Source organism: Malurus melanocephalus, unplaced genomic scaffold, assembly GCF_030028575.1.
Source record: "Malurus melanocephalus ecotype Western Australia unplaced genomic scaffold, MMel_1.1 scaffold_276, whole genome shotgun sequence".
Lineage (NCBI taxonomy): Eukaryota > Metazoa > Chordata > Aves > Passeriformes > Maluridae > Malurus > Malurus melanocephalus.
Window position 1 is genome coordinate 716,764 of NW_026623508.1, and position 13,507 is coordinate 730,270.

A 13,507-nucleotide genomic window follows, 5' to 3' on the forward strand; every position below is an offset into this window, starting at 1 on the left:
GGAACATCATGGAGGTTAACATGCATTGGGATAAAATCAGCACTGGTTATAAAACATTCGAGTTGCTAAAATTGGTCTTTTTCATGTAGTTTAAAGCTTGAGTGCTACAGCCTGCACAGTATAAAACCAGCTAAAGAACATTAAAGTGTGACAGAATTAACAAATGCATGTAGGGCAGAAAATGGACTTCCTACAGGAAAGTTGTTGGGTTTGGTGTTAGGCTATGAATAGGCTGACTAAATATACTCTGCTGAAAGGTTTCCACTTGTAAAGCCAAAGTGACTTACAGAATACCCAAAACCTTAAGTTCCTCATCAGTAAAACTCAGCTTTAAAATACATGCCCATGCATTTTATTAAATGCATAAAAAATATGATGCTCTGCAATAAAGAAATCTCAGTTTGAGAAGTAAAACCAGGAAGATAAAAAAATTAAAATTATTTCTTACATGCAAAAGCATTCTCACCAATGAACATATCAAGGCTTCAGAGTCAAGATTATTTAGTTAAGCTATAAAATATATTTTTAAACCATCAGCCTAAAAAGTTTTAATGAATTCTGCTTGCAACATTATGCCTWTGGTGACATTAAGTAGTACATTATAGTTGCTAGATAAACTAAATTATAGAATAAAGTTCTGTCAGTTTCTTAGAAATTAATAGCTGTGAAACCATTCCTGAAAAATTATGATTGCTGGGATTAGACTGCAAACAGTATTTTGACAAGTTATCAGTACAGAATAAATTCTTGCAAATATCATACAMGGCAAAACCTGTTCAAAAACCTGTTCAATCTGCCTCTCATTTGCAGCAATGCTGACTGGCCATGTCTATCAGCAAAAACTTTGGTGCTTAGTATTTAAGRTTGTGAAGTGTTCTTTAATATAATAGACCTGAATTTCAGAGTTTAAAATGAAAATTTATTTATTTTTTGCATAAAACCCTAAGCATGTTATATCCTGTGACAAACCCATTGGAAGACACATTGCACAAACTATTATAAAATCAAGAGGAGTAGTCTGACCATTTATCTTTCTTCCTTACTTTTTAGATAGCCATGTCACTTAATACCTTACCCAAGAAAACTCTCAAGCTGTTGAACAGCGGGTTGTAAGAATAAGCCTAAATAACCCCCAAATTCTCAAAAAGAATGAATGCTGAAAAAACCCAAAATGAGCAGAAAAAAAAGAAATAGAGTAAATGAGGTATTCATCCTTTAGGAGGGTGAGATCGGAATAAGAACATGAAATAACCAAGACACATCCAAGATCAGTGCATCTCATTACATTAACACGGACTTGTGTGGGCTGCAATCAATCAGTGATGACCATCAAGGCTCCTTGCAAGGATCCAATCATACCTTTGCCACCTAACGCAGGATAAATATACAGGATTATATCTTAAAATTTATTTGAAAGAAGAAAACCACATCACTGTTTCCAGAAAATATAAATGTTMAGAGCTGAGAATCAGCATCTCACACACCTTACTGTACATCGAGCGGCCTCTCTGTTCTCTCTTCTTTCAAAGCAAAATCATAATTGGCTACCTCTGATCACCTGCAGCCCCTGCCTGCATTTCAGGACACACACACACGCAAGCCAGCTTTGATTTAGAAATTATGCACCCCTGGGAAATATTATCAAAACAAATGCCTCCCAAAAAGGCACAAGGCATCTCTCAACCACAAGACCTAGGCATATGGGAATCAGAGAAAAGGGGACATAGGAYAGATGAAGTGTGCTCAAGGACAACAGATTTCAAAGAATTCTAATTATTTTTAAAGTAGGCCAACCCCCAGGGCATATCCATTTCATCCAGAAAAATTAATCCAGCCTGCTCCCTGCCATCCTCTTTTCCCAAGGCCCCTCAGGCATACACAAAGATTAAAAGCTACATGAACTATCCTGGCAGTCTGCTCCCTTTTATCACAACAACTTGACAACTCCCCTGTCATCACCAGTCTTGGTAGAAGATAATAATGGGAGCAAAACTTGTTCACTCCTGGAGAGGTGACTGATGTGACTATTGATGCAAAAGGTAAGCGTGCTCTCTAAGACAGAAACTCTGCAACTTGCAGAGATTTCTCCCCTACTGTTTCTCTACAGGAAATAATRGTGCTGACTGTGACACTTTGGACACCTACTCACTGCTCTGTCACTGAGCACTCAAATCCACTGCCAAAGCTGGGCCAGAATAACTTTGTGCCCCAAGTTTGGCATCAAAGTCTTCTCCCAGACTTGATTTCAGCATTATGGATAGCTGCTCTTTTTGAGGATGTTTCCTTTCAGCAGATGACCCTGAAGGACAACATTACGCCTGGACCTGCTCAAGGAATTTCATGGCCTCACTGACAAGTTAACACTTTTTGGCCTTTCCTAGCCAAAACTTTCCTGGAGCGTTTACATAAATAAAAAAATAAGCAAGAAAACACAAAGAGGGACAGAAGACTCGCCAAGATCACACATACACATCCAAGGAACTAATTCAAAGTCTTCAGACACCCAGGGCCGGAGTGCCCCTACAGAGAGTACTGGAAACCACTTTACTCACTTGGTAAATCTCATGCTGTAGGAGTATCTTCCTTACATCAATTGAAATATCAGAATTTGGAGTTGAAGATCTCCAAAAAGCTGTCTAAAAGGCAGCAGGACATTCTTCTCACCCACCAACATGAACTGAGGCACAGGAAACCTATGCAGCATCCTTCTGGATTTGGCRGCTCTTGACTAAGAACTGTGCCATCAGAGGTAGGTGACACATTCACTATCACTAAAATCTTATATTCCATCAAAAGAAGCAAACAACAAAAACCCCACCCACCACACCTTTCCATCTCTGCTGTTCACTGAGATACTGTGTTCACACTATCACTAGTGAAGGCCTTGGCTCTGGGCAGGAGGAACATACTTCATAGAGGGGAGGGAAATAAGGGTGGAAAATAGGGAAGAGAAGAGGAAAAACTAATGTATTTCATAGCTGCAGCTTAAAGCTTCTCATAGACTTTGAAATGTCAGAATAACACTGTGGGAGATGGAATAGCAGAGCCAGAACAGACGAAGCAGCCCAAGAAAAGCAATATATTGCAAGCCTTGAAGACCTGACTTCAAGGCCTCATTTAACTGAGAGTGGAGAAAACCTTGTTTCAAGACTAAAGCATGCAGAGAACAATTAATTTTCTCTGAAGAACCCATTATCTTAATACTTTCTTTCTTGATCCTCCTTCCCCAAGAGGAAAAAAAACAATCTTTTTTTTAAGTGGTAGCTTGGTTACTTTTTTATGGTTTTGCTTCAAAACGTTATTACAGATGAGATATTTTCTACAGCAAATTTAAAATGTTAAATAACTCTTTCCTTGACATAGCTAGAATTCTTATTAAATAGCTCAAAAGGAAAATAATGTTTAAATATCTCAAATCCATAAAGGCAGGCAYTGAGAAATAAAATGGGGTTCTATGTTTTGGCCCTTGGTTCATTTATTAATGCTTAAAGAGAAAATGTTTTACTGCAGGCTAAAACCAAAGCAAATTTTAATCCCCAAATAGTGGCAAAAAAAGTTTGAGTATGAAAAGACTATAATCAATTTCATTAAAAATACTGTATTTTTTCCTGAAACATAGTGTTTAAAATAATACTTTTCTGCCTTATTAAAAAAATCAACTCAAGTCAGAACAGTTGCTGAGCCGTTTTCATTGCCAATTTCTAAAAAGAAAACAAAAATAAGAAAGAAACTTTGTGGGCTGAACACCATCTGCTTATGCTTTAATTTCATTAACAGTTATATTTTGGGACTGTCAATAGCAAAGCAAGTTTTCCACATGCAAACAGCACACTGTAAACCAGAACACTGCTTTTACCTTACACCTCCCTTCGATTCTCTGCTGCTGCTCAGTTGCACACATCAGCCCTGACAGCCAGTATTTGCAATTGAACGCTCCGCAAGGAAATCAAAGGAAAATACACTGTAGCTTAGGAAAGCAAGAAAAACACTAAAACATGTTACAGCATTCAAGGATTAGAATGAGGGATTCGGGAAGGCGTGGTAAGAGAAATTTAAATACCGGCCACCACAGAGCAGAAAGTAATGAGTTTATTACAATAGAGAAAAAAAATAAAGCAATTTGTTCTCTTGCAAAGAGGAATGCTTATGCAGGGAGAAGCATGCTTAATTCCTGATTAATACAATCCTTTTCAAAGCATCAACGCTTAATTATGAAAAGTAGCCATTTTTATTTCAGTAATAATGTCTGTATGCAGCCTGGTAAGAAAACTATTTTTATTCCCACATGGGAAATTCATGAGTTTTCAGAAAATAGGAATTTTGTGCTATAAAATGCGCCTGTAGGAAAACACCAACCTATTTCAAAAACAGCTCACACTAAGCAAAGAATTTAGTTATTTTCAAATTTCAGACCTGCTAAATCAAATTATATGCCAATGAGTAAGCACACATTTCAAAATTGTTTGATCCCAAGCAAGGGGAACACAAGTAAGGYTTTATTTGAAAAACAAAGGTAGAATACAAGTATGGGCCTTCTCCTGCATATCTTTGTACCGCTATTAATGACAAAATATTCCTTTTCCACAAAGCACAGACTTCTCCCACAAGCACCCTCACAGATGAGGAGGCTACAATTAAACTGATAAATCCTCACTAGGATATCAGTGTGTATCCTATGGCACACTTAGGATTGTGCCATAAAGCATAATCTTAACCTTTTGCTTAAGTTTACAGAAACACACTGAGTTTATTTTTTTTCTTGCACAACCTATATTAAGTGAAAAGCCACAAAACCCCTAAATCCAAGCCTAAACAGTATCACAGGTTGTGAGAGCATGCATATTGCTAGCTGCCAACTGCTCCCTTTTGCTGGGGACATTCTGAAGATGTCTCCCTTCCTGAACACATCACCTGAGCATTGCTTACTAATGGAGGGGGAAAGCCTCCCTCTTCGGGAAACAATGTCTGAAACCTAATGCACTGTGTGGCAGAGGTGGACTGCTAAAGGCAGATTCAAGCAAGATACATTCCCTTTGATTCATAAAAATATTAAACTAAATGAGGAGGGGGCCTTTTGAGCAGCATGAGCTCAACTGGAGTTAAAGCTGACCAGAACTGTGGGCGACAATAAAAAGATTTTTTTAAAATACATTGTCAAAAGGCAGTGCAGAAATGACATCAGCCTATTACAGGATGAGGATGATCACCTCATAGACAGGGAATTGACAAGGTGGAGGTATTCAATGCTTTCTTTGCCTCTGTCTTCAACACCGATGATGGACTACCACGGCTGTGAAAATGCCAAACTCTCAGTTGACCCTGAAGTTGTGAGGAATCTGCTGCTCCAGCCGGATCCCTATAAATTTATCTGGCATGATGGGATTCAGCTGAAAATACCTAAAGAGCTGGCTATGTCATCACAAGGCCTCTCTGGAGGATTTTTGAAAGGTCTTGGGAATCTGCAGATAGCCCAGTTGACTGGAAGTTGGGTGAAAATGTTCCAGTTTTCAAAAAGGCCAGAAAAGACCCTAGAAACTGCAGGCCAGTCAGTCTCACTTCAGTGACCAGTAAAGTTGTGGAGGATTATTCTGGGAGGTACTGAAAAACACCTGAAAGACAATGCAGTCACTGGTCACAGCCAGCATGGCTTCATGAGGGGAAACCCTATCTGTCAAATCTGATTTCCTATTATGACAAAGTAACCCAAATAGTTGATCAACGGAAGCCAGTCAATGTAATCTTTTAGGGTTTCACTAAAGCTTTTGATACCATCAGTATCCATTTGGACAAAATATCCAGCACGCAGCTGGAAAAGCATCTGGGTGGGGCAAACCTGGATGTACCTCTTGTGTCTTGGTTAGCTGGTCCCCGGGCTCTGTTACACAAAGGATCTCAGTTCACAGTCTCYTGCCTGGGGCACCTCTCCACCCACAGCCCAATGTGCAGCTCCAACTGCACCAGCACAGAGCTACCTGAACCACATGTATTCCATAACACTGTGTCCTGGGGGAACCAGGCACAGCATCACCAGCTGGGCACAGGAGGGGTGCTCTGCTCTGACCTGGGGCAGCCTCACCTCGAGTGCTGGGGGCAGCTTTGGGTACCATAAATTAAGAAAGACACTAAACTATTAGGGAGCATCCAAAGGAGAGCCACAAAGATGGTGAAGGGCCTTTAGGGGAGGCCATATGAGGAGCRGCTGAGGGCACTTGGTCTGTTCAGCCTGGAGGAGACTGAGGGGAGACCTCACTGCAGTTACAGCTTCCTTGTGAGGGGAAGAGGAGGGGCAAGTACTGATCTCTACTCTGTGGTCACCAGTGAAAGGCCTGATGCTGTGTCAGGGGGAGGTTTAGACTGAGTATCAAGAAAATGTTCTTCACCCAGCGGGTGTCTGGCCACTGGAACAGGCTCCCCAGGGAAGTGACCACAGCACCAAGCCTGACAGAGTTCAAGAAGAGTTTGGACAATGCTCTTGGGCACATGGTGTGACTCTCAGGGATAGTGCTGTGCAGGGCTGGGAGTTGTACTTGATCATCCTTAGGTGTCCCTTCCAACTGAGAATACTCTGTGATTCTATGTTACTAATTTTGAACTAATCATCCAGAGTAGAGATTTATTTTCCATACTAAGAAATTTAGTAATTCAATGTAACTGTTGCCAGATTTAAAGTCCTCTCAGATTATATGGCCTAGTTACTGTAAAAAGCCCCCTCCCTGCCCCCCCCAAGATAGAAGTCAAACCTATTAATGTAACAGCTTATCCTGCCCTATTTCCACTGGGCAGTTTCCTGTAATGCTGATTTAATATCTGACAAAAATAGGACAAAGACGATGTCATTTTTCATTAGAGAATGTCAGCTCAATACAAGCAATTTTAACTCTGCTGAGCTTGGGTTAGGGAAGGTGAATGTTGTTTGGCCATGTGCAGAAAAACCCACATATCTACTTCTGGATAATGCTGTCATCCTGGTGACCCAATGAGTCTTTTCCAATAACTAAATATACTAGCATCAGAATTTCTACCACTTCAGCTTAGCCATCCACATTCACCAGCTTTAACTATTTAACTGAGAGTTAACTATAACGTAGAATTTTATTTAAAAGAGGAATTGATTGCATGCTATTTTCAATGCCCCACTATTTGGCCACTTACAAGCACAAATTACCACTTCTGTTATGTTTTCCCCCTGCCCCAAAACCAAATTAAAGCCTACCCAGTCCATGGTGTTGATCCTGATTTCTGTGGTCTTACTCACAGTTTATTCACTAGGTACTGCAACAGATTAGTAGTTTTACCTGTGTTATTCCCAAAACAGAGAAAATTGGTAAGTTTTTTGTTGCATTATCTTACCTAAGTGTGCAGAGTCACCTTTCATCCTATGCTGAGGGTCCTGCCAAATGTTCCCTGGATACTCTAGATGCCTCTTCTCCTGCAATGGTGGGATTCTTGAAAAGCAAATGCCARTCTTAGCTTAAGACCTCTGATTTTTTTATCTGTTCAGTTCTTAATTCACAAATGGTAACAACTGGGACTAAAATAGGACAAAAGGAATCTTGTCACAGATATAAAAATGGTGCAAACCTGTTCCTTAAAAAGGAGTAGAGATATATATAATTAATAGTCTGGAGATAATAATGCATTTTTTACCTAATCTAATGCAAGGGGTTTTAATGATACAGAGCTCAAGAAATTTTTAATACCATCTATATATATTTACATGTACTCAACTGTATCATATAGGCTTTCCTTTTTTTTTTCCCATTTCTTCACATTATTTGCTCTGTGGTCATTGATTCTGCAACATATCTGGAAGCATTTATCAAGTGATTTCCCTTTTAATATGATAGGGACTGGGGTTTTTGCACTCTCCCAAGGGTGATATATTTTCACAATCTTTTTCAAAGCAAATTTAGATAAAAATATAGATTAAAAAAAAMCCCAAAACACTTAATATCTTAAAACATTTTGCCTATTATTGTTGCTAGCAACACAAAAGATTGCTGTAAGAAGTGATGGTTACCTTCTACAATAGCAATAGTTTGGCTATAGAAAGGTCACTACCTAACCGCACACAGTCTTCAAACCAAACATGCTGGGCGCGAAAAATTTGCCAAGGTKTTAATTTCTGGCAAATGTCACCCAAGAAGGAGTGACTTATTACAGCTTCGACTGTAGAAGGCCGTGTGGCTATGTCCAGAATGCACCTGTACAGAGCTTTTCAYGCCCAGATGATGAATGATTGTGTTCAGCTTTCAGTAAAAAAAGTGATAAACACATAGATAACTATACAAAGCAATTGGAGAGAGATTATTTTGTCATTTAATCACTTGAGCTCCACCATGTATCACGTTTTTACCAAGTTCAGAAAGCTTGAATCCCTTCACTACCGAACACCACTGTCCCTRTTACTTCAGATTTTTTATTATCCTGTTTCAATTCCTGTCTTTCCTCCAGTAATGACATCAACTTCAAATTCCTCTGTCTCAGTTTCTCTTTTAAGCACACTTACTCTAAAGGAAAACTGAACAATTTCCTCTGGGATTTCCACACAAAGAGTCTAATTTAAACCACAATAACACTTCAAGTTCAGTCAGCAACTTGTCATTAAGATCTCAGTGACAATCCAGCCAAGGTATACAGGATATTAGCAGTTTTTAAAGTGGGGGAGAAGGGGTGTCACCAGAAAGCTCAGAAAATGCCCGTTCAGCTTTTATTTCTTCTTTTTTTCTAAAACTTCTGCCTCCACATCATAAATACTCCACCTTCTATCGGCCATGGGGGAATTGTAATGTTTAATCTTGGCAGTTGGTGAAGGCCTGCAGCCCCAGCTGCGAGATCATCATCTGGTTTCCTGAACCAAAGGGACATGCTAAAATTGCCACCGGACCAGGGGACTCAGTGAAGCCCCCTCTCCCTCCCTATCCAAGGGCAACCACTCTGCTTCACTCTGGCACAGCTGTTGTGACATCTGGCAGCAAGGACAGCTACCCATCCTGGCAGGGACATGGGAGTATAAATGTCTCAGGGTGGGACACTGACCTCACAAGCTCCTGTTAAGCACACCTGGTACAGGAGGTGTGCAGACTTTGAGGGGTGGTAGGAGGAAGGGAACAGCTGTTGTCCAACTACTTAAGCACACCAAAAAAGCCCAGAAAGTCTGAGCACTACTAATAAACAAATAAGACCTAAACAAAGTCCCATTACAAACATCTCACTTGCACAGAAAATTAAATGCCTTCAGCATGTGGCAAGTCCATTGGTGGCTCAGGTGTAGTGGCTATGGAAAATACAGAAAATACTGTAATGCTTCAAATCTGAAGGCCAAGCAGCCTGTGCCAAGTTTTCAGAAGCTCTCCTCATTACACATGTGAACAGGGCAGAACATGGAATTTATTTTGTGGGTTTAGCAATCTCTTCACTACATTTCTGCCATGTGTAATGTCAGGCACACACTCCCAGCAGCAAATCTTTTACTACCTTTAATCCCCCTCTGGATCCTAGGAACACACTGGACACTCCTTACTGTCCTTCATAGGGACAAATAAATAGAGTAATTTGTAATTGGTCAGATGTGGAGAGTTAAAGTTGACCTACAGTACATYTGCTCCTTTAAATAAGCTTTCAACATTTCAGTAACGAATCTTTCATTACTGATTCAGCCCATTGGTTCTGCCTGCTGTACTACCTACTCCTTGACAACACCAGCTTTTAAGGCTGTACCTCTGAGGCTGAACATTAGCAACACATCTCGCTGGAGACCAACAAATACTATAGCTGGGATCCCCACAGCAATCCTCTTACTATGAGCAGCCCCAGTGGTGTGATTGGCACATGGTGTGATTCCTGGGTGTCCTGCACAGGCCAGCAGTTGGAATTGATGATCCTGATGGGTCCCTTCTAACTCAGCATATTCTGTGATTCTCAGTCATTTCCAAAACTGTGACCCCTTGATCCAGAAGATCAGAAGGTATCAGAAAATATCCAAAAGACACAACATGGTAATCAAATCAAGCATTCTACCTAATTTTTTCTCACAGCCATAAACAGAGTCCCTGCCTAAATATTTGGTAGCCTTGCAACCCTTACTATCAGACAGCAGGTATCCTTTACTCACACAAAAGCGGATATGCACTTAAGAACAGGTCTTCTTAATATATTTTCATTGTTTCTATTTGGTTTAGATTGGAAACCGAAAGTTCTTAAGGATCAGAGTTATTTTATTGTCTTTGGATATTTCTGATAATGCATATAAATACTGTATCTCTTGCTCTAAATCCCACAAGCACTTTTTCCTCAAATGGATTCTTGGAGGAAGTTCCACAGTCAGGTTACCTGAAGAAGAGTTCTGTCCTCCCAGCTTCTGCATATGCATCAGTGGGAGTCTTCTGTGAGAAAGAAAGGGCTTATCCTCAACTATCTGTATTACTGTTATTACCTCTTTGTTGTAATTTCCTTCCTAAACAGCCATTTTTCCACTTTCATTTTTATTTTGAAAACTCCCTGTACCTTAACCATTCATCCGATCCAAAAGACCTCTGAAATCTTTTAAATCARTAGAAAAAGGGTAACACAATATTTGAAAGGTTAATTTTTTAAAAGGTACGTAGCCATAGCACTAAAAGATCTTCAGTATTACCTATTCTCTGCTGCTGTGAGCAGGAAAACTTGGAAGGTTATAAACAAACAAAAGAACAACACAGAAAATCTTTTAATATTTGCATCTTTAATGCTTTGATGTTATTAAAAAGTGCCCAGGGCTACAGTGCAGATAGGAAAAGGGTACTACCTGAAGTTAGCTAAAAAAGCTAAATTCTATTTTAAGCTGGTACTGTCTAACAAGGAATTTCGTATTTGTTGGCTAGATGTTTCAGTGCAACCAGAAGGAGGAGGTGGTTGTATAGGAAGAAGATTCATCTGTAATGTTTAGTTTAACAAACTTCTGGGCATCTAAAAACAGCRCAAACATATTTCTATGACTGAACAAAGTGCACACCACTGCATTTCAGAGAAGTAGTTAAGATTAAACTCCTACTTTCCTTATGCTGAAGCTGTACCAAGGCACAGTCTGTTTGTTCCCAGGTGCTGCAGGGAGCACACTTCAAGATATAAGCTCAGCTCACAGGGTCACATCTATCTCTCCTAACATGATGCAGGGTATGCAAGTCTAACCTCTGGACACATTCTCAGGCTCTGACAGCTTCCTARGAGCAGAGTCATTAGAGTTTAACTAATATCCCTTACCTGAGCAGTTTCTCACTTGGAAAGCACTCCAAACCAAAACATGAATTTTGTAATAGTAGTAATGTTTCTCAGAAAATTATGAAGTAGCATGTGTTACTCTCGTATATATCACAATGACAAGGAAACAGCTGATCTAGCTAATGAACCAGATACTCTGTTTAGATTTCATCTTTGACAGTGTTTACTTAGTATGATTGTGTTTGTTCTCAACAAAGACCGAATTATTTCCTGAGATGGCTGTCATGGATTTTTCCTCCTCAGGTCAAGACCAGGTAATCAAGACAGAATGCTGCTTTATCAGGGGCTGGACTGTAACAACTCTTGCAATTCCTTTACTGGTACACATACCAGCTAGAAAAGATTTCTGAATTAGACCTCACATGTGACTGGAAATGGATACAAGGATTCAGCTCAAAAGACTCCGAGCAAAARCCTTTAGGCTTATGAGAAAGGACAGTATGATTCATTACAGCCCCTGAACAAGTTCATACAGCATACTCACACCAGGGCTGCAATACTTCAGCTGTCACCCCAAAATAAGCACCTGAAGATGGTCACTGCCCTACACATCAATACAACCCCAATTTTTCTTTTTTCCCGACATTGTCACTTTGCACAACTGCTTACAGTCCTTTCCTGAGCAGGAAAAATAATTTGACTGGTTTTGATGCAAAATGTCTACTGTCTGACATTTTCTTCCGAGTATGCAAATAAACTCCTAAAGATTTTTCCACACACAGTAAAGCCCATGTTGTATTTAGAGGAACAGATTACAGAAACTTCACCACTTAAAACTTCTTATCTTCAAAAGAACCGCTATGGCCTATTATCTCAGCAGTAACTGCCAAGATACAGCAAACTGTAAAAGCTTCAGAAGACAGAGCATCAGCTGAAGTAGTTCTAAGTCATTTCCAGTTTTGGAAACGAGAGTTCTGTCAATTCACTTGCCTTAGACAATTATCCAAAGCAGCCTTCTAGAGAGGACCAAGATCATTAGAGAACACATCATAAAAGATCGTTTTTTAAGATAATCGCTGGAAAATTTTATGACTTTACCAAGATTAAAATAATCTTGGCTAATCTTACTTCAAGCAGATCTTCTTAATTCCAGTTATGTGCCTGAGCTCTAAAACATCTGGTGAAAACGGAAGAATTACTCTGACTCCTAAGACCCTGGTGTCAAAGGGTCAGATTATTTTCACCTGACTAATACAAGGCAAGACTCATTCTGCAGATTTGTTCGTCTGACCTCCTGAAGCATTCCTGGAAGTTAGCTGAAGCACTGCCCATGTSGCATCTCACCTGTGCTCTCACCATTTCGGCGTGGAAGACCTGCACCACCAGCTGGATAAATCCAGCGCCTTTTGGCTTTCCATGCCCTGTTCTTCAATTACCTGATCTGCTGCTTGTCTTGGCCAAACCTGCCCTCTGGTTAGTAAAGCGCCRGGAAGCCGATCCGCGGCAGCTAGGTGAGCTGGCGAGGGGACACCTTTACCCTTCGTTGAAGCCCTGGGGACACCTTTGCCGGGCACTTACACAGAGGACACCGGCGCGGTTATTCAGGGATGGAAAAGCCCCAAAGGGAGGACTATYCCACGCGTTTCGGGTGCGCGGGGCACCGCGGGCGGGGAGGTCCCGGGGAGGGAAGGTCCCCGGCGGGACGCTGCGCGCTCCACCGCCGGACTCCGGCGGCGCGCTCCCGGCGGGCGGGGGGGCTGCGGCGGCCCCGCGCCGGGTGGAGCGGCGCGGACCGGACACCGACCGGGCTCGGCCGCCCGGGCCCCTTCGGAACACGGTGCCCCCGAGCCCCGCCGCGGGCAGCCCCAGGACGCGGCGCCGCCCGGGAAGGGACGCCGGCTCCRGGGGCCGGATGGGGCCGGCCTCGCCGCTCCGCGCTCCCCTCTCGGGCCTGCAAGGCTCCGCAGGCCGCAGCCCCGGCAGCCGCCCCCCGCCCGCCCGCAGCCGTCGCCGGTCACATCCCGGGCGGCGGCCCCGCCACCCGCTCCGTCGCGCCCGCCCCGGCGCGGCCGCGCACTCACCCGCGTCCGTCCCGGGAGATCCGGCTCCTCGGCGCGGGGCGACAGCGAGGACCAGAGCAGCAGCAGCCCCAAGAAGCTGCCCGCCAGCAACACGGCGCGCAGCAGGAAGCCCAGCTTCAGCCGCATCCTCCCGCCCGCCCTCTGCCTCCCGCCGCCGCGCAAGCAGCGCCGAGCCCCGCGCACCGGCCGCCTTCCGCCCCCCGCGGCACGGCACGGCACGGCACGGC

The 13,507-nt window shown here is 42.3% G+C and overlaps 1 protein-coding gene across 2 annotated transcripts in view; it reads right to left on the reverse strand.

Annotated features, from left to right (window-relative positions):
* GALNT7 (polypeptide N-acetylgalactosaminyltransferase 7) overlaps positions 1–13,450 on the reverse strand; it is a 69,159-nt gene extending 55,709 nt beyond the window's left edge. The window contains exon 1 of one of the 2 annotated variants that reach the window (XM_057376273.1): positions 13,281–13,450. In XM_057376273.1, the coding sequence (XP_057232256.1) occupies positions 13,281–13,406 (126 nt within the window). In that variant the 5' untranslated portion in view covers positions 13,407–13,450. The remainder of the gene's footprint in view (positions 1–13,280) is intronic. The other variant, XM_057376272.1, reaches the window with a different exon arrangement.
* Positions 13,451–13,507: the final 57 nt, after the last annotated feature.